Below are 27,734 nucleotides of genomic sequence, written 5' to 3'. Positions count from 1 at the left end.
GATCTATCTTCTAAAAGAGATTATGGAAAATATAGAAGTGGATTAGATAATTTTTATATACCAACTTGTGAATTTTAAAGTATTTATATATAAAAACAAAATGTCTTTCTATTTATAATCAAGTAGAAATATGCAATATCATAAAAACTACGTATACTCCTATTCTTCAACTTAGACAAGAAAAATAATAATAAATGGCTCTAGTTAGTTTTAGAGACATATTACAGTTTTCCTAATATTGATTCTTCAAACAAAAAATTTAGATATAGCACAGATAATGGAGCAACTTGGACATAAACATTTCAGAACGGTGTTATGAAATCACTGATATAAATGAATATATTAAATTTATTATGTCAGAAAACGAGCATATAAGCGCAGGAGTTGCAGGTATTAAACTTGAAGGAAATAATAATACATTAAGATCAGTTTTAAATATTGCATCTTGTTATAAAGTTGATTTTATAGCTTCAAATTCAGTTAGAACTGTTTTTGGTTTTAACAGTGGAATATATTCATCAGGTTACCATGAATCAACTAATATAGTAAACATAATAAGTGTTAATAGTATACGAGTTACAAGTGATATAATAGAATCATCATATATAAATGGAGGATCAGAAAACGTTATATTTTCATTTTTCCCAACTGTTGGTCCAGGACTTAAAATTGTTAAAGAGCCGTTAAACTTAATTTACTTACTTAATTTATTCCAAAAATAGAAACTAAATTGCTCGATCAAAATGGGAATCCTTTGAATTTACGAAGAGAATAATTGTCTATTAGATTTCATATAAGAGAAAAAAATAATTTTACAATATAAAATGAATTGAATACACAAATTGAAGCCACACAAATATTTAGAACACCATTCAGTATCAATAAATGAGAATTGATATGAAATATTTGCACAACATGATATAACAATAAAATCTTTATCACATCAAAATATTCTTTTAAAGTTTGGTGTAGCAATTAATGAATGTGTTGTGTTAGTTTCGCTAAAACAAGAACTTAATTTAAAAATGTTAAGTTTACAAGATTCTGAATATCAGAGTCTGTTGCTAATATTGTAATAAATGTTATTAATAATTCTGTTTCTGATGTACTAATTAAAAAAGGAGAAAGTTTATGTTTTATTAATTTATTGTAAATAGTTTTTAAAATATTTTTTTTCCCTTCATAAAATGGAATATAATTACAAAATATACCCAAACCTTCCAGGTGTACCTGATGAAAATCAGTCACCTGTTGAAAGCCAAGCTCATGTATATCGTCTACAAAAAATTAATGAGATTCAAAAAGAAATAGAGCGTGAGAGAGAAAAGAGAACTATGTTAAGTGAAAAGTATCATTGAGCTGTAAAAATAATTTCAGCAGTTGATAATGTGTTACTAGCGAGCACTATTGCACTTGGAACTATTGGAATTGGTTTTTAGAAAACAATAACTGCAACACTATTAGTTATTGTATGTGAGGGTATAGCATTAGTAGCAGGTGTGTTATTAATAATAGGTGGACAAATTAATAAAATTTTTAATTTAAAAGCAGAAAAGCATGAAAAGATTAAGATACTTGCTGATTCAAAACTAAATACAATAAGTGAATATATTTCTAAAGCTTTAGTAGATGGACATATAAATGACAATGAATATGAATTAATACCTGGTGAACTTGAAAAATTTCAAGTAATGCTTGAATAAATTAGAACAAAAACAAAAACTGAAATTGATAAACAAACTAAGAAAACAATAATTAAACGAGGAAGAGATGAGGCAATTAATATACTTCAAAGTAGATTTAGTGAAAATGTAAACGTAAAAACACAAAATAATTTATTAAAATAAAACGTAAAAATAAAAAAACGTAAAATAAAACGTAAAAAAAACAACGTAAAACATAAGACACAACATAAATTGTTACGTTGTGTTTCTTTATTTTATAGTAAATCAATTGTCATTTCTAAAAATTGAAGATCCTGAAAAATAGATCAAATTGTTAAAGAATTCTTAGATAGTAAAAAAAGAAAAAAAATGGTGTAAAAGTAACATTTATTTTAATTGAGTTTTCTTCATAATTTGTATCCAATAAATCAGTGTACAACTCATGTAAATATATCAACAAATAACTGCTAATTTCATTAAAAGCTTTTTGGTGTTACTCTTAATACTGATGCCAATGATTTTTAACAGTTGATTAGCCAATGATTTTAAACAGTTTTATCTTAAAAAAGAAGATATTTTATTATGAAAATGAACTCTACATTCAGTATGAAAATTAACATACAGGCTGACAAAATTTTCTAGTCTATTCAACAAATCTTGATTCTTTTCTTTATCATTTATATAAGGTATTAAACGTGATTTGAATTAGTCTTTGTTAGCTTAGTAAAGTTAAAGCGTTTTCGAACGTAATTTCTTCTTTTTTTTATTACAAAATAAACCAATTTTTGTTTGAAATGTTCAAACTTATCAACATATATTAAACTAAATCATTTACTTTTGAAGTTAAACTTTTATTTTCAAATTTACAAGTTTCACATATTCTTGAAAAGTTGAAGGATGAGATTCTATTGATTGTGAAGGTAGAGTCTTTTGTGATACTGCAAAAGATTCTCTGAGTGAAGGCTGTGAATAAGATGGTTCTATGGTCAATTCAGGTAAAAACTATCTATAGGTATACTTTCCTATTTATCTATTTTATTTTTTTTCATCTGCTCTATAAGTTATTTTAGAACTTTGACATTCAGAGGTATAATACGTTTTTATGAGACATGTGAACTTTTACAACACTCTCAGTGATAACCACCGTTATTAAATTCACTCAGTAAAATAATGTTCTTGTATTTATGTACGTAGCATGAAAATTTTTAAAATACTGATATACAAAAATGTTATTTATCATAAAAAAGCCCTTTAAAAGTATGTTTTTTACCTTTACAGTATTTTAAAGGTAAAAAACGAATAATTAGTCGTTTTTGGTTCCAAAAATTTGATAAGTGGATCTGTTGAAGAAACTGTCTTCAAAATTTAGGTTTTCTTCACCTAAATTATTATAGCTTAGTTAATTCTGGTCAAAATGTCTATAACTTGGTACCAAAAGAGAGGTGTAGGGGTAAAGGAGAACGCGGGGTTACTCTAAACATGGTCAAAACGGCATGTTAGAAAAAGGTAGTTGACAATTTCTTTTTACCTGATGAGAGGGGGTCCCATACTCAGTTCCAGACGTGCAGTAGTGTAGTAAGCTGCTCTCGTTGTTACAAATAAATTGATCCTAATTTTTGCTTGACAAACATTCCTGTTATAGCTACTATTGATATAAAACAAGTCCTTTTGTTGTTGTTGTTGTATAGTACCATAATCAAGGAGTTTTTAACACTTATTATATTTTACGGGGTAATAACGAATGATCTTAGTGTGTTAATTTCGAACGTCTAAAGTGTCATTCATATCAGGCGACCAGAACTTTAATGTTTCTTACTTTAGCCACATTTAATTTTAACAGATAAATGGTTAATATTTACTAACTTCTGTTATTGTCGCAACTTTTAAAAAGAAATTTATATACATGTTAACTAAATATATATATTTATTTTAAAAATGTGATTTTTACAGTCAATTACGCTGGTTAATATTTTTCTGACCATTTCAAATTCTTTTTGCTTAAGTGTTTACTCTCAGGAGCCTAATACAAAAGAGGGAAAGTTTGTAAACTTTTAAATAATATACCCACCTTAAGCGTATTAAGAACCATCAAATTCATTTGTTTATTATACTTCACTTATTGCCAAAGAAAATTATCTCCTGATAAAAATAAAAATCAAGTTTAAACTGATCAAAATGAAAACTTTCATTTGTAATCAGCTCTTAAAAATTCACAAACACTAAACAAGAATTCAAAAAGTTATTGAGAGTTTGTATTGAAAATTTAATAACTTGTATTGTTGTTGCTATAAATTCTTGAGTTGTTTGTCCACAATTTGATACCAGAATCCTTAGTTTTAATTTATTCAATATTTGCGTGACGAAAGCAAAACGGTACCCTTTAAATATTGGTATAACCTTTGCTATTTTTAATAGGAGGAGATTTAACCAGGGATAATCTTTTTTCGGATATTTCCGGAATTCCGGATACTTTTCTTAACTTTTAGTCTTTCCAGATATCCAAATTTTTTCCATACATATAAAAGTATATATTTCAGTAACATTTGTTTTTTAAGCTTCTTCATTATAGCTAATTTATAACTATGTTAAAATAAAAAATGGAAACAACACAGCTAAAAGCAAAATTAAGAAGAATATAAGGGAAAATATATTTCGGATATTTTATCCAAACAGCTTTCCGGATTTTTAAAATATGACCTGGATGATCTATAGATTTAATTAATATTAGCAATTCGTGACGTCAGAATAATAGGGTTCTATCTCCATTTTTTTAACATTGAGAGAATTAAACTTTTGATTTTTAATTATTTATTTGTTTTACAGCTGTTGTTGTTTATATTGATAAAAATTTTTTACAATATTTATGTTTTATAATTAATTTTACATTACTAGTTTTATAATTTTTAATATTGCTTGTTTACGAATTAAATGTTAATTCCAACATTATTAAATAAGGTTAAAATTAACAATGAAAAAACAAAAACATATGTTTTTAAGTATTATATAAATAATAATAAGAAGAAGATTAATATACTAAAATTATATCATTTTGAACAGAAAAATAATGTTATAAATAAAAACAAAAAAATTAAATTTTTTTACTATACAATTTGGGAGAACCTTATACTTCTCATTTACCGATATGCTATTTAGTCATATATTATATTATATTACTTAATAAATAATAAATGATGTGAGTTAAAAGCAATCAATTTAACAAATTTAATACTTTGAACTTTTATTTTAACGAATTTATCATATTTTTACTTTTATTTTTAAAACTTTAGGAAGGTATAACAAATTTTGTTAAATTCTCTCAACTTTACAAAAGGGAAAGAGAACCCTACTGTGCAAACGTCACGTATTACCGTCCTATATCCTTTTTTTCCGTTTTCTCAAAAGTTTTGGAAGAATTTTTTATAATAGAACATTAGTGCCAAACCAGCCCATACAACTAGTATGTTGAAATGAGATAATTTGACGCAAAGTTTAAAAGTCTTGAACAAAAGCCACCAAACCGAAAAAATTAAAAGTAATTGCAGTTCAGTGCAATTAAAAATTTTAATTATAGTACTTTGGTGTTTGCAAAGAAACACTACATAAATCATTTTTTAATATAAACTAATTTTTTTTAACTTTGTTGTATAGGCTGGTTTGGCGCTTAACCATCCATATAATCACCTATTAAATAATAATCTCATATATAACAACCAATATGGTTTAAAAAAATAATAGTTCTACGGAACATGCAGTTATCCAGTTTTCTGAATTTTCAAATGATTCAGTTATACTGAATCATTTAAGTTTTCATTGATTTAGCAAAAACATTTGATACCATAGATCATGAAATTCTTATAAAAAATATTACAATATTATGGAATAACTGGCAATGTTAAAATGGATTACAAACTATCAAAGTAATCGCAAACAATTTGTCTACGTTGATTCAAATTGGCATAGAAATATGCTTGATATGACATGTCTCCCCATGTTATATCAAGCATATTTCCTAGGGATATTAGGACCTTTACTATTTCTTATTTACATCAATTATCTCTATAAAGCCTAAAATCTTAATGACCATTATGTTTACAGATGACACTAAGCTGTTTTTATCTAATAATAACATAAACTATCTATTTGAAAAAGTGAACAATGAACTAATTAAAATCTTTGATTGGTTCATAACAAATAAACCGCTCAATATTGACAACTCTCAATTTAGATAAAATCAAATAGATTTTCTTCCACTCTTATTTTAAAAAACAATTACATGCCTTTTTATTTCATAGACAATACTCTAATAGAAAATAAAAAAGTTTTTTTTATTTTTTATTAGAGTATTGTAAAAAAAATGATAAGAGAGATATTCATCAATAAAAACGCCAAATTTTTAGGCGTTTATATTGATAAAAATCTCTTATGGAAAAAGCACAGAAAATTTGGGCAATAAAATATTTAAAAGTATTAGAATATTATATAAAACAAGAAACATCCTAAATACGCACACCTTAACTCAACTATACCATTCATTTATCCATGGCCATCTAAACTATGCAAATATTGGATGGGGTAGTACAAATAAAAGTAAACTTGAGAGTCTATATCGTTAACAAAAATATGTTGCGCGCCTTATTAATTTTAGGGATCGTTTTACTGATGCCAAGCCTCTCCTAATTAAGATGAATGCTTTTAGTATATACGAGCTTAATATTTTCAATGCTCTTTGTTTTATGTATAAATGTAAAAACAATTTATCTCCTAAACCCTTTCAAAATTTATTAACTTTGAAAGAAAAGAATAAATATACCTTAAGAAATGATAAAGCTGTTCGACAACCTACTCGCCATACCAATTTTGGAAAGTTTTGCATTTCTTTTCGTGTAGCTTTTCGGTGGAAAAAAATAATTTCAAAAAATTTTGATATTTTTAAGAAATGAAGTTATCCCTCCTTTAAACAAAAAGTAATAAATATTATTCTTTTAATTGCCTGCCATATTTCAAGTTAATTTAATGAAAATTTCAAAAACTATTTTTATTAATATGAAACTATTTTGTATGAGTTTACATCAACTTTTATAGACTCGTCTAACTTAAGTAGTTCTCGTGACAAGACCTTTAAGTCTTCTTTTAGTTTCCGCAATCTTTATTTTTATTTAATTTCTTTCTTTATTTTAACATAATCTTCAGTTGTGAACTCTTTTACTTTTTATATATTTGTATAAAAATTTAATGTAATAAAGAAAAAAAAGACATTTTCTTTCATAGTAGAGCGTTTTTTTTATAACATTTATCATTTCTACAAATAAAATTTTATTATAATTTGCTTATACACCACCACCACCACATATGAGAAGTGTATTTTTGTGTTACGGTGGATATGAAGAAGATAGATAACACACCCTATTATCAAAATATTTTATTCTTATAAATAATTGTATCTTTATAATAGAAAGGAAATCTATTATTATAAATAAAAATCATATTTTAATACTTTAAAACATATACTAGTGGTGAATACATTGATTTTGGAAAAGACGTGTGCACCATCCCCCTCCAACATAAAATAAAGATAAAAGACATAAAAATGTGATTATTTATAGAAATTAATTTAATATAATATAGAATCAATTTAAGAAATTAATATAAAAACGTATCTTACAACATTAAAAGACTCTAGATATTACCTAAACATATTTTACCAAAAGTTTCTGAAAAATATCTATGTTTATATATAACTATATAAAATAAGAAAAATATATATTTTTCTAACTCTCAGACGAAAAGCAAACTTTGAAAATTGTGGAACAGAATTTTTGCACAAATATCAGTTCCGTAAAACTCGGAATTCTGCGTTTCTATTATATTCGAGGAAATGTTTTTTGTCGCCATTTCAAAATTGATTGACATTTTTGTAACATTTCTACAGAAGGTAATATTATTTTATAACTGGTTTTCTTGCAAATAGCAAAAATTATCTCCCTACTATTATTATTAACACATCTCCCTACTATTATAGGTTATATTATGAAAACTGAACATCAAAAGTGAATCCCATATATTTTATTCACTTCACAGAAAATTATATAATATATAACAGTACAACTATTATAAATACTAAAATATATTTAATAGTATATAGTTTTTATATAAAATAGCATTTACAAAAAATATGTGATTGTAAAAAGTATATACTAAATATATAATAGTAAATTCTTTGTTGTCATTATATTATCTGCACTAATCGACCAATTATGTACTAATCAACCAATAAACCAAAACTAATAAATCAAAAGAGACGCCCTGAAGGGTAGCAAAAACAGAACGCTTGCACCAACTCGGTTAGATGAGATCACTTCTCGCTTGCACCTACAGCTGTCATATATTGTCCTTTAGCTAACAACACCGCATAAGTCATTTTTACCAACTTTACAGGAGACGAAAAAAAAACCAACGACTTGTGCGATGTTGCGAGGCCAACCGACTTGTCCGAGGTCACTATTTTATGAACTACGGCCGCTGATTTTCTGAAATCTATATTATAAGACCAGTGGTTAGATGTGTAATGAGCAGCTCCATCGATAGGCATTAAAATGTAAAAACCGCCAATTTTCGACTTGAGCGGTGTTGTAAGCTAAGGGGCGATATGTACGTATGGCTTAGGCCATGCATGGTTGGAACTTTAGAAAGTGTCTGGTTAATAAGGAAACATCTTCTAATAGTAACCCAAGTAACCTGTATAAAATTTTACATTTATACTTTACCCTAAGTACAATTACAATTTTTTGCAGTTTGAGGGTGTCTGGCTAAGTGTTGCCACCATACTAAGTGTCTGACATTGGAAGTCATGGTTTCTAATAATATGGCAAAGAAAAATATAAAAAAATGAAGATTTATAACTTAACATACTTAACTCGGAATTTTAAACACCTGTTACCTTCCGAAGCCACCATCGTTTAAAGTACATAGTTGACCATCTTTCTAATTTGCGTTGGAAACACACCCTTTGAAATTTTTAGCGTATATAAAATAACGTAGGTCTGGCGGTGGGCTCTTGCGCTATAATTTTTAATTTTATTAAATTGTGAACAAACTCTCTCAAGTAAATATTGCATGGTGGTTTACTATTTCCACAATGCATTCCAACAAGATACGGTTCAAGTTCAAAAACAAATACCGCAATCACCCATATCTATATAAATGGATAAATGTAAAGTAGTTTCTTAAATTGAATGCAAAATAAATTAAGTCGTAATTTCTTTTCTTAAATCAAGATAAGTGTATTGTCCGTGTCCGCCTATCTTAATAAGAAGAAATATTTCTTTTTATTTTTAACAAAGTTTAGAGTCTCTAGGCACTTTGTGATGATATTCTAAAAAAAGATTTTAAATTTAGTTTATAAAAATTTGCAACTACTTTTATAACTTACTCCTACAACCTAGAACAGAAAAGTTTATCATATAAAATTTTAGTTTAAAACTTCGGCAAGTTTTTAAATTTAGTCTTAAAACAATGGCAACACCGTCTGATGTTATATATTCAGCATTCGTTTTATGAATACAGCAACTAGCACATGCTAAAGCCCCCCTGAAAATCACCCTTTTTTTCTATAACTATTGCAGCAATGCGTATTACCAGCAGGCCATATTATTGGTTTCTGCATTGATATATATATATAAATATATATATATATATATATATATATATATATATATATATATATATATATATATATATATATATATATATATATATATATATATATATATATATATATATATATATATCAATGCAGTTTTTGGTATATGTATTTACCAAAAACAAATCAAAAAGTTGCAGTGTTAAAACAAAAAAACTTCGTTTTCACAAGTAAATCTATGTTCAAGACTTTTAAGACACCATTTGATAAACAAAAAAGGCAAACAAGTAATTTAATAATCTAAGCAAAAAAATTAAAATAGAAGCAAAGATGGAAGAAAATGCTGCGATTTTGTTTTTCAGCAACGATTTAAATCAAGGTAACTAAATGAAGATAAAAAGCATAAAAAACTAAAAGTTTTAAAGTTTCAATTAAATAAAGATTGAAATGCTAATTACATAGTTCTATAAGGATCAAAAGAATTGATAAAAGCAGAAGAAGATTTATGAAACTAAGATGATTTTGAAGATCCAAAAACCTGCGCCTGTAACTGCTAAGATTATAAATGGAAAAAAAAGGAAAAAATATTTTATAACGTGCCAAGAACTTGACTAAAGTAAAAACTTTAATTGTTTATTTATTCAATCTGGTTTAAACATTTCAGAAGGTAAAAAAAAGCTTTTAAAAGTATAGATAATCTAAACAAAGAAAGTCTGCCTGAGAACAACAAATTTACTCACACTCACTACTTTGGAATAAAAGGCACTTGAGTAAAAAAAAATTGCAAAATAGCAGCACATCCCCACTCGATTTTTGTACACGCTAATAAATACTGCAATTAACATTAACACAATAAAAAACAATTCAGCAAAGCATTTACTATATTGCTTTACAGCAGAATTGCCGGGAAAGATTACATCATTTCAAATCTCACCATCTTAACTTTTTACTAAAGGTATTTTCAAAAAATAAATTAATTCTTATGAAAAAAATGTCAGAAAAGAAATTTTAGGCATATGTAAACTTTTGTAGATACGCTATATTTGTAGAACAAATATAGCGTAGGATCAAAGTTAAAAAAAACTTGCTTCTTAAATGGGTGATAACTAAAAATCAGGACAAAGTTTAAAGGATCATAACTTCCTCGATTTTTAATGTTTTATAAAAGTAAAAAAAGTATTTTATAGAGAATTATTTAATTTATTCAATATAATATTCAATTTGATTCAATCACTCCATTTCGTCTGACACGGTCAATCAAACTCTTGGTGCGACTAACTGTTTCTTGGATAACATTAGGATCAACTTTGGTCAAACAATACTTAATTCTTTCTTTAAGTTGTGAAATTTTTCTTGCTTGCCAATTATTCTTATACACAAGACCTTTCAATATTGATCAAAAATTTTCAATGGGCCTGCATTCAGGTAAATTTGGTGGACTGTTTTTTTTTTGGTACAACTTTAATATTTTTAGCCTTTAAATATTCCAATACGCTTTTGGCATAATAAGCAGATGCAAGATCTGGCCAGAATACAAAATTATCATTTAAATGATGCTCTTCTATAAACAAGATAAGTCTCTTTTGAACACAATGCCCTAAGTAAATAAACTGGTTGATAGCGTTGCTAGATTCTGAAATATATGGTTTTGAGGTACCTTTGGCCAAAATAGCAATCCAGACGATTATTTTTTCTGGAAATTTTTTTTTTGACTGTATTTTACATTCGGTTAATAAAGTATCACTGGAGTAGTAACTAGCATTTCCATTTATCGAACTGTGTAAAATACGATAAAGTAAAATACGATTCATCGTCAATGATCCATTCAAAGTTTCGGTAATTTTGGTAAAGCCAACTGCAGCATGATCGAATTCTTAGCATCATTTGCTCATCTCGCTTCGGAATCTTTTGCTTTTTATAGCATTTTATTGCAGACTGATTTCTGAGTATTTTATTCACATACGGTTGCAAAATACTGAAATTACGAGCTATTTGCCTCTGTGAAATACCATCTTGATGGTCAAACATGGTTTTAAGCTTAGAAACCTTACTTTTTGGCATTTTTTTGGCTATACGATCACTTCCAGGCTTTCTTTCATGTTCAAATTTGTTTTCAGCGCGTTTTATTATGTCATAAATGTTCTTGGAATATTTTCAGCAAGAAAATGCTTATACACACGTTTCCGTTGCTCATCTTTGTTTTTTTGGGTCATCTTCATTTTTAAATGATTGATTCAAATACTTTTTGTGTTTTTCTAAAAAAAGAATATGTGAGCTAAATAAATATATTTATTTAGCTCACATGTTCTTAAATTATTATGTATACTTATTTTAACACGAAACAAAATTAACTGTTACTTTGTCTGGATTTTTAGTTTTGAGTGTCATCTTATCCATCTTATTATATTTTCTACATATCGTCACTCTAAGGTAATCTTTTTAGCAGCACACTAAACCTTATATTCTTAGACGATACTACTTACTATTCTGAGACCGCTTAATTGTAATCGAAGAGCAAATCATCTAAGCGACACACCTGAAGAGGAAACTCATTGCATGAAACATAGACCTGGCACAACAAAAAAACTGTTCTAAAAAAAAGATTTATTTGGAGGAAATTCAACTTTATTTTCTTTTCAATCTGCATAGCATCTACAGATCGGAAACAATTTTCAATGAAGGTTTTAGATATAAACACAATCTCAATAACTATTTTCAGTCTGTACTTGAAAGTGAGTCTGAAAGAAGTATGGCAACATTTGATAATTGTACTCAAGCAACAATCACACTTGATGAAAATAGTTTTACAGTTAAAGATGTTTAGAATCACCTTTATGGAGAAATCAAATAAACTGGTATAGACTGAGTCCATCGCATGTATTACGTATTTGCGCAACAGCGTTTGCATCACCAATCAACTTCATGTTTAGACAATTCCTAATGTCAGGTATTGCACCTGACCAGTGGAAGAAGTTAAATATCTATTAATAAAGACAGTAAATCTAAAGCTTCTAACTATTGACCAGTCTACCTCACTTTAGTACCATATAAAATGATGGAAAGAATAATTCACAAACATAAGATGACGCATTTCGTAGTAAATACTCTGATTTCCAAGAATCTATGTGGTTTTATTCTTAAAAAAGGAAGACTGACTAACCTCAATGAAGCTTGTAATATTGTTACTGAAGCTATGCACCAAGGCTACAGTGTTGATGTTATCTACACTAATTTTTACGACTAAATTATCACCGAAATTGAAAGCATACGGCGTTCGCAACAGGTTGTTTTTGGGTTGAAATGTTGCTCAAAAATTGTAAACAACGAGTTGTGTTAGGAGAACACATTTCTGACTGGAAGAACGTTGCGGGCGGAGTTCCTCAAAGATCTGACTTGTGGCCAATACTTTTTATTTTATTTATAAACAGTTTTTCTGATAGTATTGCTCACAAGATTAGGTTGGTATTTTTCCATCCATATCTTCTTTAAGCCCCTGTCTGTTTGTATGGTCATTACATATGGCTCGTGTACTTTATTCCTAATAAATGTAAAGTGATGCATGTAGGTTGTCCAAATAAACGTTCAACAAATGAGCACTCGGTGGAAACCACTCATGGCATACGTTACATTCTTGCAACTATTGAATGTGATCTCAACGTTCTTTTCTATACACAGACTCAAAAGTGCTTTCCGCTGCAGAAGCTTAATCTTGTGGCGCACACTCTATATAACGTATGCCTGGTCACATCTTATATATTCCATCATATCGGGTATCATGATATGGATGATATAGAAATTAAGTTACTCAAAGATAATCAAGACAACGTTATCAAAAAAATATCACCTATTAGCAGGGATGTACCGAAATTCTGCCGGAATTTTTGACTTCTGGGTCATTCCGGTTCGGCCGGAATTATAATCTTTCATGCCGGAATGGCTTTTTCTTTCAAGACATGTGACACAGACTGTGTAAATTAAAACAAAAAATCATTGTCCTACAGTGCAATGAAGAACTAAAGATAAACCTAGGTAAAACATACAAAATTCTTAACAAACACAATGTAATTTTATTTACAATTATGTTATCAATTATGGAAGGATTTCTAGAAGTTTAGAAATATTGTGGTGCAAAAAGAGTTGCTATCCAGTTTTGGGCAACAAAATAGTTCTTTTTCATCAAAAATATTACCTGCAACTAAGAATAATCTCATTTTAAACATTATTTAAATTTTAAGTAATTAAAAAATATAGAAGTAAATATTTTAATCAAAAAGAATCAAATTAATGAAATAGGTTATATTTATATATATATATATATATATATATATATATATATATATATATATATATATATATATATATATATATAATATATATATATATATATATATATATATATATATATATATATATATATAAATATATATATATATATATATATATATATATATATATATATATATATATATATATATATATATATATTTAAATATATATATATATATATATATATATATATTATAGGTTATAAATATATATTTTTAAGCCACAATGATGAGGCCCAGGCTTTCACTTTCAATCTTGAAGGTAAAAAATTGCATAGTTCTAACTCTAGTTCCTGCCTGAATCCGACCAGAACTTTATTAACAATAATCTCATTTTAAACATTATTTAAATTTTAAGTAATTAAAAAATATAGAAGTAAATATTTTAATCAAAAAGAATCAAATTAATGAAATAGGTTATATTTATATATATATATATATATATATATATATATATATATATATATATATATATATATATATATATATATATAAATATATATATATATATATATATATATATATATATATATATATATATAAATATATATATATATATATATATATATATATATATATATATATATATATATATATATTTAAATATATATATATATATATATATATATATATATATTATAGGTTATAAATATATATTTTTAAGCCACAATGATGAGGCCCAGGCTTTCACTTTCAATCTTGAAGGTAAAAAATTGCATAGTTCTAACTCTAGTTCCTGCCTGAATCCGACCAGAACTTTATTAACAATTTCGGCAAATCCGGTTCCGGCCGGATTTCAAAATTTCCGATCAGGTTCACCCCTATCTATTAGCCATATGGATAAAAAAAATATTTGCAGACACTCAAACTAAACTTCGTAAAAGAATACCGTTTACAAGAAAACAAATCTAGCAGATCAAGAAACTCAACTGACAACAATGACACAGTAAATTTTTTAGTCTAACAGTACCAACTGATTGGATGCGGTGCATACAATTTGCATGGCCACGGCAAGCAGCTTGAACGTCAGTTTGTAAGAAGTTACATGGAAAGTACTAATTGTTTCTCAAACAGAGTTGAAACGCACTGAAATTCTCTTAAACCACCCGCAGTGGATGCTCTGAACACGCAGTTGAACTTACAAATTAGAAAATCAGATAAAAGGTTATTCATATCAGGGCCGCCGAGAGGGACGGGAAGCGAAAGGGACGTACGTGTCTTTGGCACCAAGATGCTCGGGGCGCCAGAAAAATTATATTTTCTGTGTGCTTTATTTTTGTGTCTAAACTCAATACTAGTCTTTAACTTTTTAATAATTCTTTTTACCAAGAGACAACAAGATATTAGAACCCGGTCTTAAGTTAAAGTAAATAATAATAATGTAAATACTAAAGAGAAGAGTTTTTTTGATTTTCTTCTTACTATTAAAACTGAAAATTACTGGAACACAACCATAAGATCACTTCTGTGTTTTTCTTGATCTCTATTTGGGTGTAAAACTTATGGATTAACCGGAGGTATTTTCTTCGCTGGAATGATCGAATCAAAGAAGAATGGTGGAAACTTAGTGATGGAATCAAAAGAGATCATAACAGTCTTGTACACTAAAGTTGTTACATCTTCTTAAAGCTTTTGTTTGCAACAATTACCAATGATAATAAGATTGGTTTGGCAATCAAACAAGCTTTAGGGCCTAAGGCAGCATTGTAGAGTTAAATTTGCTTCATATTCTAGATGCAACATTGTTTTATTCATTACAAAATATGGGATTTTGAGGTCAACTGCATATTTTATGGGGTTTTGAAGTCAACTATATATCGTGGAAGTTAATTTTTATTTTGTCTACAATACATTTTTTTTTACCGTTTCTGGTAATATTATTGGTCTGCTCTATCTAAAAGTGAACAACAATTTTACGGAGTTCTCAAAAATGTTGCTTAACGCCAAAAAAGGGATGCAGTCCTTCACCTCTAATGGGAATCACAGAATGATTTCATACATGAGTGTGCATCATTTTTGCTGGGTGATTATTTAAAGAAAGTTAGAGAAGCGTGATACTTTACGGTCATTACCGGTGGGGCACCGGAGGTGTGACACACTGAACAAGTCACTTTTATTCTTTGCTTTGTGCTCTTTAATTTAAACAAGCTGGGAGGTAAAAGAACACTTTCTTTGTGTTGAGGACACGGAAGAAAAAAATGGAAGTGGGTATTGCCAATTTGATTTGTGATGTATCAATAAAAGTAAGACTTGATTTTCAAAAATGTCGTTGCCAAGGTTACAAAAACAGCTAAACATGGCTGGAATTTATATTGGAACGCAAGCTCTAATTTTAAAAAAGAACCCATTAGCGTTATATAATTCTTGTAGCGCCCATAACCTTAATTTAGCTGGATATGCAGTTTAATCTTGCGCTGAGATCAAGACTTTTCAAAGTAACATACATGTCTATGTAACACACAAACTCTTTACATATTCTTTAACTGCATTTCGACTAGGTGGAAGGTTTTGTAAGAATTGATAGGAATCTCTTTTCACAAGCTTTCAGATACAGGGTGCTCAGCTCAGATTATCACTATTAAACCAAATCCAAAATACCCATGACTATTTATTGTTGCCTCCAATCTTACTATAGAGAATCTTGACCTTACCGCTGCCGAGCAAAATCAAACCCTTGATAAAGTTTTTAAAATTATTTGCAGATACTGTATTTCTAATTTTTTGGTATAAAACTCCCCTAATTGTTGACGAAGTAAGTTGTTTGTTTCAGTCAACTTCACAAACTACTGATGACAAAGTTATTGTCGTTTGACAGTTAATTTGTGATCTTGGCCGCATTATTTCATCATGGATTGATTTTTAGGTTAACGCAAAAGGTGTTCTAGATCTTTTAGAATTTGAAACTAGATTTTTAACAAAACAAAAGAAGTGAGCAGCATTCGCAGGTTCGTTGTTTAATCGTTTTAAACGATGAACCTGCAAATGCAGCTTTTCGCTATTAGAGCCCCGAGAAAAAATTCGAAGTAAATATCTTCAACGTTGCCATTGATCATTTTATTTCTAAAATTAAATCAAGAATTGTAAAGACTGTTTCTTAAAGATTCTCAATAATCTGGTTAAATGATTAGTAATCAGATTCTTTAGGGATTAAATCTCGTGAATTGGTGCAAGTGATGTCAAAAGATAATGATGTCAATGAAGACGACCGTATGGAAGATATTATGCATCTTAATCTTCAAAGGAGATATGAAAAACATATGCATGATTACATTTGTTTTTATTTTATCTTTTTACGTTTTTTTTAAAATCACGTATGCTTAAAGAGGCGCTTACTAGATACCTTGCCCCGGGCGTCATAAAAGCTTTCAGCGGCCCTCACTCGTAGAACAAACAGCATGGATATGTAAAATGGCTTTTACACCTAAAAAAATTTAAGAAAAAAAGCAAATCTAATACGTTTGCAGAAGAGCAGGAATAATCTAAAATAACATGAATAAAACAACAGAAATTGAAAAAAGTGTTAATTTCCTTAAAAACTAAATAATTTATTCAGTTTTAACGCTTTGATTATTTCTCTCTTTTTTTTTCTAAAAAACTAAAAATCTCTTAACTTTCAACTTTTTATAACTCCGTAATTTGTAAAGAATTTTATATTCTGACTTTTCATAACTCTATTTTTAACTTTCTAAAGCTTTATTTTTTTTTACGTAATTTATTTGTATAAAATAAATACTTGTCGTTGTTGTTTTTGTTGAACATAAAATTGTTTTATTTAAACTTATAGATTCACGCATGTCTTAGTACAACAGTTAGAACTTTATTTTTTTATCTAACATCTATAATTAATCTTTAGTTTTACACGTTATCTTTCAGGTTAAAAGATAATCAAGTAAATAACTTGCCATATTGCAGAAATTAAATATATAACTTTTAACTATTTCTAATTTTTAAACTTTAATTTTCTTATAGAAAAATGTGCTGTTACTAATCATATTTTATTGTGGAGTTAAATCAGGTACCTGTATTTTTTATCATTAAACTGTTATTATTGAAATACAATTTTACATAATTATTGTAATACATGAGTTTATAATAAAATAAACTCACTCACAATTTCAGTGGGCAAAGTAAAGTTCAAAAAAACTTTTTTATACGTGCAATGCTTATTTTACTTGCTTTATTTGTCTAAAGAAAATGGTGATAGGACGGTTTAATAAACCGAAACACAGTGTTAAATGAAAAATTTTTGTTAAGTGGTTTTCTACTTTCTAAAGTACAGTGTATCATTGTCTAACCAAGTCAGTGCGTATCACAATCACAGTATTGTAGCTTTTTCTCTCCTCCGGCCATTGCCTGGAAAATATATTAGTAACACTATGCAACAAATTTTCACATACGTTCTGTTCCTGGGTTAAAAATGTGTTTTCCTAACCCGTTAGGTCTAGAGCAGAAAAGAAATCGCTATTATTCCAGAAAAACTTTGCTTCTATGACTTTCGATGCCAAGCCTATAATATTCTTAAGCTGCTAGAATTGTTCAGATATTTCTACAATTCTTCTAAACACTCTTAAACCTTCAAGAAACTTTCAGAACTTTCGAGAAACTCTTAGCATTTTTTAGAACTTTCCAAAAGTGACTTTACCAGTATAAAAGCACAGGTGTCTTGAAACGAGATTCCAATTCGTGTTATTGCAGACTGACAGGATGACGATAGTTGACAGGATGACGTAGTTGAAGAGAAGTTATTTTTTATTAATCATTAAAAGGTTGTTTGAATCCAGCTGGTAACAAAGACAAGAACGAAAAAGTATTCTGTGGAAGTAAATTGTATAATGTGCGAGGTCTTCAAGGCATTTTTCGGCGTGCCGGTCGGGGACCAATCTTGGTTACCGCATTTTACATGCGAATATTGCAAGAAAACACTAAGGTAAACTGAACGTTTGTTTTTCCCTTAGATATATTTTAATTTATTTTCTTTAAATTTTAATGCTTTAGACCTAGTTCATTTTAAGGAATTGTAACTTACAGAGGTTTTCGTAAATCGTGTACTGTAAGCAAATACGTTTCATCTTGAAATCGTTCCATATTTTGAAATTTCCTGCCCTCAAATTATTATAATTTTTATGTATTTGTTATTCGTTATGTAAAAGGTTGGTACAGAGGAGTGAAGCAAGCCGTGAAGTTTGCTATCCCACGAATTTAGCGAGACCTCAACTGCAACGAATTTAGCGAGACCTCAACTGCTACTTCTGCATAGTAAATCCAAAAATTTGTCGCCGGTAAAAATGCCCTCCAGTTCGTTTATCTGGACATAACTTCTTCCATTACCCTAGGAACCCACAGCCCCAATCTGCATGTTCCGACTCCTTTTTATGCGTCATTGGCTATCTTTACGAGACAGCAGCAAGTCAAATAGCTAGGCAGATATTGGAAATATGGACGTTGATAAAATCTCATTAAGTGCTTATGCCACCGCTTATGCCAGTGCTTATGCACATCAAATTAGGCCTCATTAAGTAATTTATCACTGCTCTCGACAAGGAGTCAGTAACATTTCAACACCTCCAAGATCTTTTTCCAAAGCTGTCCAAGGCTAAGGTTAGGGCTGGTATGTTATTCGGGCCACGGATTAAGAAGATCATGGCGTGTAAGGATTTTGCAAAGCTGTTGAACAGGACGGAGAGAGCGGCTTTGAGCAGTTTCATTGCAGTTGTTTAGGGGTTCCTAGGTAATCTCATTAAGAATTACATCAAAATGGGATGCAAAATGTCTCTGAAAGTCCAGATTCTTAATAAGCATTTCGATAAATTCAAGTAGTTCATGAATGTTTACTCCGAGAAGCAAAGCGAGCGCTTTTATCAAGATATATAGGACTTTGAACATCGTTGCCAAGATATTATAACGAAAACATGATGGAGGACTAAATTTGGGGGCTATTTTGAGAGAGTGATTCACAGTATAATTGTAATCAAGAAAGTCTAAACATTTCTGAGCTTTGTTGAGTAGTTTCAGACTGAGTTTATTTATTCCTTGTTCAATTTTTGCTTTTATCAAACCATAATGACTGAAATGAAAATAAATTGTTCTATTTTCACAAAAAAACAAATTTTCTTTGTGCTGTTGTGTAAGCAAACTTTGTGCTTTATGAAGCCATTTTTTCATATACTTTAAATATAAGCAATTGGAATTGAAAAAAACAGCAATGAACAAAAATTGAGTTACATAGTGTAATAAACACAGTAGTGTTTATTACACAATGTAACAGTAAAAAGTATAAAATATTAAAGAAAAGAAAAAGAAACGAAAAAGAAAAAGCCAAAGTAGAAAGATTATTTTTAAAAAATGAAATAAAAAAGAGTTTAACAGTTTCAAAAATTGGTGTTCTTCACTTAGTATTTTTTCTTAAATCTGTTTTGAAATTCGTCCAAAAGCGCAATCCTTTTTTGCGTGCAATGACTTTTGTCAATTACAATATATTTTATATAAACACTCGTTTAATATAATTTAGTGAATATATATTTATAAACTTTATAATAATGCAAAAAAAAAAAGTTTTGGATGTGTTTTTTAGGTGTGGAATGTGTGGGTAGATTATGTTAATGAGTGCAGTAGAGTATTTTATTATTAGATTAACTTTTTTGCAGGTGTATGTCATGAGTGGTAAGTTTCCTTTTGCTTGCATATATTAGGGACAGAGTTGATTGATTGTATATCCTCTTCTTTTTTTTTAAATTTGATTTATCAGTAGTTTAAAATGTATTCATTTGTATCGTTTTTCATTTTCCACTGTTGATTGTGCTGTTTTGTGAGTTGTTAGGAATAGTTTAACTAATTCTTTACTTTTGATGTTACTCATTCTGTTTTTAAAACAATGTCTCCATTTCGAGTAGCTCACAGTAATTTTATCATATTTTTGGGTAAGCAAGATTTTATATAGCACTCTCGGTGATTTAGATAGGATGGTTATTTTTTAAACATAGAAATGATAACGGCGATTACAAGTTTGTAATTTTCGAATGTTGTTGAGGTTTCGTTCCGACTAGTTGACAGTCAAGAAATCCTGATACAAATACTTAGAAATGTCTGCTAAATAAGTAACTGTTTTTCATTGAATTATATTTTGTTTTTAGAGAGATGTTAAGTGCTTTATGAAAGGGTTATAATATATGGGTTGGTTTATCAATTTTTCATATAACATTTTAATAAAGTTTTTATTTTAACAAAATATGCTGTTCCAGTTTTCAAAGATTTGACATAAATACATGGGTAGAGTTTTTAAAGAATCATTAAAATTGCTTGTAAAAAAGACTTGGTTATCTTGGTATGCTTTTCTATAATTGTTTAAAATGTAAGATGTCGAATCTTTCTAGGCTCCTTTGTGTTATCGATAAAAAAGTTTTGAGATCTAGCTGAGCTGTATTGACGCTTAATTTTATTTGAATGTCAATAATATTGAGGTCATTTTTTTTGGCAGAAAGATTTTTTGTTTTTTATTTTTGTGTTACTGTTGTCCCATAAGTATTCTTCGTGGATTTGATTTTTTTTATCATTTGGTAATGGAACTCAAAAATCAAGGTAACATGTGCTGCTGAAATGACTATAGTTAATTTCAATTATTTTTCATTTAAAAGACAATTTAAAACGTTTCAAACTTTTTTTTTTTTTTTCTTCAATTTGTTTATGCATTCATCCCATTGTTGTATGTATGTATATATGTATGTATGTATGTATGTATGTATGTATGTATGTATGTATTTATGTATGTATGTATGTATGTATGTATGTATGTATGTATGTATGTATGTATGTATGTATGTATGTATGTATGTATGTATGTTGTATTGTGTATTAAGTTTGTGTGAGATGATGACACCTAAATTTTTGAATAAATGATCTTTCCAAGAAAAATTTAAATAATTTTAATTTCTGTTTATTATCTAGCCAGATACACTAACATTTATTTACGTTTATCTTAGTTCCTGTAGCTAGTTTTTTAAAGAAAAAGGCTTCTCCATGAGTTATGATTGAATTGTCTATCGTAAGAAAAAAATTGGTATTATCAACATACTGTTGGAGTTTCGTTTCTTTATTGTTTGTAGTAGTGTTTTTTATTTGTGTGCTTTTTCTGATGTTGTCTGCAAATATTTTCGTCTTACGGACAATTGGTTGTCCGTGAGACGTCCGGCGGAAATGTTTTATAAGGTTTATTTTAAAGTAATTTTTTTTGAGTTACGTTTCTTTTTGCCAGATGTCTGGCAAAAAGAAGACATTTCCTCCACTTTGATCCTTTGACCTCTGTCTGGCAGGCAAAGCTGAAAACATTTAAAATGTCCGGCTTTTTTAATATTTTAATTTTTTAATTTTTTTAATATGCGTTTTTTCTTTTAAAGCATATTTCCATATTTAACCTATTCTTGAAACTGTATAAGTTTTGAAGTTTTTTTGACGTTTTATTTTTTCATAGTGCTTTAGAAAATGCAAATTCTCAAGCACTATAAAAAATAAGTATGACTGGTTAGCTAAAGGGCACAACGAGAAAGAGTCAAAGTGTACGATTTGTGATAATTACTTGGCTGTCGCTTACAAAGTAGCTACTGAATTAGAGCGCCATGCTAGCAGCCATAAAAACCTAATCAAAGTGTCAGCGTTATCGAATAAGTTGACGTCTTCTTTCATTCTAAAACTCAAAGATATTGCAGAAAGCCCACGCAGCTGAAGTAACTTTGGCTTTTTATATAACGTTTTCTAATCCGGTGTCAGTACTGTGGCTTGAACGTAGGAGTCTCCCCATCCCTCCCCAATTTATAATAGCCTATTACCGCTTCAAAATCTTGAATACCTTTTGTTATACGGTATAAGTAAGTCCACCTTTTGGCTTTTATTTTTATTTTTTTTATTTTTATTTCGCTGATTAAACAATATTACGATTTTTCATATAAAATAAATAACATCGTAAACATAAAAAACCTTTATAAAAAACGTTTTTAATCTTTTTAATTTATAATATATATATATACTGTTATAATCAGTCAGGGACTCAAAGAAGGTAAGGATGATGCGTTTATCATCACAAACTTTTCATAGAGCCCCTTTAGTCACTCGTTGAAATAAAAATAAAAAAACACATTAATTTTTAAAGAAAAATAAAAAATTTAATAAAATTAAAACACATAAAAAGAAAAAAACAAAAGTTAAATAAAAAGGAAAAATACAAAAAAATCTGAAAACAAATACTGTAAACTATAATATATATGTCAGGAATCAAGCAGACGCATTTTAGTTTGTTGTTTAAACGATGAAATGAAATTTTTAGGTCTTTAATATTTTTATTTTGGAAACGATTCCATATTGATGGACCTCGGTTTCTAATTAGAAAACTTGACTGCTGTGATTTAATTTTTTCCTAGTTGATAGTCGTTCCTGGTATTTGAACGCAGATTATATTTTTCAGAAAATGATATAAGAAAATTATCTGAAAAAACGCTTGGTAGAAGATTGTTTTTATATTTATACATAAAAATTAATATCTGTAATGTGTTAAGTTTCTCAATATCTAGAACCATCATGCTTTTCATCACTGGGGCTGGGTTTACTAACCTATTTAAATAATTAATTGCTTTGCATGCATGGTTTTGCAGACTTTGCAATTTTAGCAATTTGGTTTTATGGGTGCTGGCCCATACAATATTTGCGTACAGCTGACTATGTACAAGACTAAAGTGAAGCATATTGGCTTAAACAGCCTTAAAGGACTTTTCAATGTCTTCCTTTAAGGCTGTTTTCCACAAGACGAAAATATTCGCGTGAAACGAATTTTTCAAAAAATTAAAATTTTACGTTTTTATGTACATATTACATACATATATACTCATAATATATGTATGTAATATGTACACATTTACGTGTGCATACATATATACTGATACGTATAAAAAATTTTGAATATTTTCGAAATAACAAAAACATACAAAATGAATTCAACTTATCAGAATGATTTTGAAAAAACATCGAATTTATTTCAAACCAATACTTTTAATTTAGTCTATGAATCTGATCCAGATATTAATTATTTTAATGAGATTAATGGATCAAAATTCGAATGCTCTTACTTTTATCCAGATAAAATTAAAAGCATATTAAAAAATGATAATCGTGGTTATTTTAATATAATTCATCTTAATATCAGAAGTTTAAAAAAGAATTTTGATAGCTTTTTAAATATGATTTGTCAAACGGAATATTTTTTTAACGTTATTTGTTTAACTGAAACACTGTGTGCAGAAGAAGATTTTAAATCAAACTGTAATCTCCATCTTATAGGGTTTAATACAGTGTTTTTAGAGCGTAATATTAATAAGCGTGGAGGAGGAGTTCTTTTTTACATACAAGAAAACATTGGATATAATATTAGAAGCGAAATAAGTGTTTCTGATGAAAATGTTGAGATTTTAACGGTTGAAATGTTAAACAAAAAATTTAAAAATATTTTACTAAGCTGCTGCTATCGGCCACCAACTGGAAGAACTGAGTACCTAAGCAATTATCTTGTTCATAATATAATAGAAAAAGCTAGTCATGAAAAGAAAAAAAATTATATACTTGAGGATTTCAACCTAGACTGTTTCCAGTACAATGAAAAACAAAACATTACAAAGTTTTATAACCATTTATTTAAAACGGGAACAGTACCTATTATAAATAAACCGACCAGAATTACAGAGTTCTCATCCTCCTTAATTGACAACGTTCTTACCAATGACTGTTTCAATGTAACGCTCAAAAAAGGTGTTGTAAAAACTGATGTTTCGGATCATTTTCCAATTTTTTTCTGCTTAGGTGCTGACCTCAAAACAAATACGCACGGAAAAGTAACAATAAAAAAACGTATTTATAACAGCAATAACCTAAATTTATTTAAACAGCATTTTTTACATCAAGACTAGAGCTATATAAACTTTAATGAGGATATAAACATCATCTATAAATCTTTTTTTAATAAATATTATAAAATCTACGAAGCAAATTTTCCGTTACGAGAAATTATTCTTAACGCCAAAGACATTTCTTGTCCTTGGATAACTCAAGGAATAAAAAAATCCTCAAAAATAAAACAAAAACTCTGTTATATATTTTAAAAATAAATCAGACAAACATAAAAATAACTACACAGCTTCTAAAAATCTATTTGAAAAACTCCGCAAAAAAGCCAATTAAATTTACTACTTTGACTTGCTTATGAAACACAAACATAATTCAAGGCGGGTTTAGCAAATAATGAAAGAAATTACTGGCAAACATAAAACATGCACAAATTCAATGCCGAATGCTATAAAAGTAGAAAATAAATTAGTTACCGATTCAAGTGAAATCGCTGCCGAAATCAATAAGTTTTTTTCAACAATAGGAAATAACCTATCAAATAAGATTCCTTATGTAGACAACAACTCTGTTGACGAATTTATATCGTCACCAAATTCAACTATAAATTTTTCAAATCTAAGTTATTATGAATTTGAAATAGCATTTAAATCATTAAAAAGGAATAAAGTAATTGGGCCTGATGATGTAAATGAAAATATTATAATTTACTCTTTTAATGTGATCAAAGAAATTCTCTTCAAAGTCTTTGAAGCATCTATTACTCAATGATCTTTTCCAAATAGTTTGAAAATAGAAAAAATAATTCCAATCTTTAAAACAGGTGAGCTTACAACTATAACAAATTATCGTCCTATCTCAGTTCTACCAGTCTTTTCAAAAATATTAGAAAAATTAATGTATAACAGAATAAACTCATCTTATTGATAATAAACTCCTCAATAAAAATCAATTTAGTTTTCAAAAAAACAAATCTACGGAACACGCTATTCTCCAAGTAACGCGCAGTATTGCCGACTCATTTAAGAATTCTCAATTCACACTAGGCGTATTTATTGACTTGTCAAAGGCTTTTGATACTGTTAATCATCATATTTTAATTAAAAAGCTGGAGAGCTATGGTGTAATGGATAAAACCCTAAATCGCAAACAATTTGTTTATAATAAAGAATCCTCATCGCAAATAATAACGAATATAACATGTGGTGTCCCCCAAGGGTCTATACTTGGGCCACTGTTATTTTTATTATACATAAATGATCTTTACAAAGCTTCTAACATAACAACCGTAAATTTTGCGGATGATACGAATTTATTTCAGTCGCACGAAGACATAGATATACTTTTTAATAAAATGAATAATGAACTAAAAAGAATATCATATTGGTTTAGAAAAAATAAATTATCTTTGAATACGGATAAAAAAAAATTTTTACTTTTTTACCCAACCTCTAAAAAAAAAGGAGAATCCAAAATATCTTGCCTGACTTATTAATTGACAATACAATCATAAAAAGAGAAAAAGTTATAAAATTCTTAGGAGTCATGATAGACGAGATCTTATATTGGAATCAACAAATTGATAATATTTCCATGAAAGTTGCTAAAAGCATTGGAATTCTTTATAAAGCTAGATATATACTAAATAAACACTAACTCAACTATATTATTCATTTATTCATTGCGATTCATGTAAACTATGCTAATATTATATGAGGAAGCGCTCACAAAACCAAACTTAAATCTCTCTATCGGCATCAGAAACACGCAGCTCGCACAATTAATTTTGCAAATCGTTTTTCAAGTTCAACACCACCTCTTATAGAAATGAAAGTTTTAAATATATACGAACTAAATATTTTTAATATTTTTTGTTTTATGTTTAAATGTAAAGAAAATGTATCTCCTAGTGTATTTATAAATCTCTATAATTTGAAACCCAAAAACAAATATGAACTTCGTTGTAGTAAAACTGTTCAAGGGCCATTTTGCAAAACAAAAATTAACCAGTTTTGTATTTCTTATCGTGGCCCATTTCTCTGGAATAAAATAGTATTACCTAACTTTGATTTTTCTTTCAGGTGGTCTTTTTCTTCCTTTAAAAAGAAATTTAAAAAAATAATATTTTCAACACAAAATATATTCATCTATTTTTAGTATTTAAAGTTAATATGATTTAATACATTATTTTTGTTTACTGTATGAAGAATATAATTTATACAACATATATTGAATACTTTATATTATAATATTCAATATTGAGAATGTTATATACCTATATTATAAAATATTATGTTAAAACTTGCTTAACATCTGAAGAGTATTATAATGCATATGTAATTTTTTAATGTACGACTTATTTTATATATAGATTGTAAAGGGCTTCATGATAAGATCATGTGATCTTCTGGAAGTCCTACCAGTAATATATTCATTGTAAATTTACCTTGTTCATATTATTCTGGAAAATAAATTACAAAAAAAAAAAAAAAATCTCATCGATAAACATGCGCAGATAAAACATTTTTGTCAAAATTAACAGAAATGTTTTATCTGCGCACGCTTATAGACAAAAAAAATTCGCTTTGCGCGAATATTTTCGTCTTGTGAATAACAGCCTTAAGGCGATCGTGTATCTGGCAACCCTAGGCAACCCTAAGTTTAGATTAAAATTTTTGTAATATATTTGTTTTTTAAGCTTTTTTACTCATCAATCATACAAAAATTAAAAGAAGTTTGAAAAAAAAGTCGGAAACAAGTCAGCTTAAAGAAAAATTAGGAGAAAATTAAGGAAAAATATATTTTGGATTTTTTCTGGATATTTACCCAAACAGTTTTCAAAAACTTTTATTTTTGAAAATTTAACCCAAACAAAAAATATGACCTGTATGATCTATGCATACTGCACTCTCACACACGAAAGCCTAGTTCTATCCTTATCAGCTTATGCACACAAAGCTGATTCAGTACTTCTTCTTTGAACACATTTGCTAATTTATGAGGACTAGTAAATTTTTCATACATAGACTATGTCATAGTCTATACATAGACTATGTCATAGTCTATGTATAGTCATGACATAGTTATACATAGACTATGTCATAGTCTATGTGATATATATAGTCTATATGATAACTGCTCTATGTCATAGAGCAGTTATCAACTTTATTGAAATCTTTTGATTTTTGATTTTTAATAGAGTCCTATAAAAATATTGCTTAATAAAAC

The 27,734-nt window shown here is 28.2% G+C and overlaps 1 protein-coding gene across 1 annotated transcript in view; it reads left to right on the top strand.

The window, feature by feature from the left end:
- LOC136084056 (uncharacterized) overlaps positions 1–27,734 on the top strand; it is a 242,124-nt gene that overhangs the window by 8,150 nt on the left and 206,240 nt on the right. The window contains exon 2 of the mRNA XM_065804144.1: positions 17,598–17,643. Within this exon, the coding sequence (XP_065660216.1) occupies positions 17,598–17,643 (46 nt within the window). The remainder of the gene's footprint in view (positions 1–17,597; positions 17,644–27,734) is intronic.

This window comes from Hydra vulgaris, chromosome 08 (assembly GCF_038396675.1).
Source record: "Hydra vulgaris chromosome 08, alternate assembly HydraT2T_AEP".
NCBI lineage: Eukaryota > Metazoa > Cnidaria > Hydrozoa > Anthoathecata > Hydridae > Hydra > Hydra vulgaris.
This window is presented reverse-complemented; position numbering and strand designations above follow the sequence as displayed.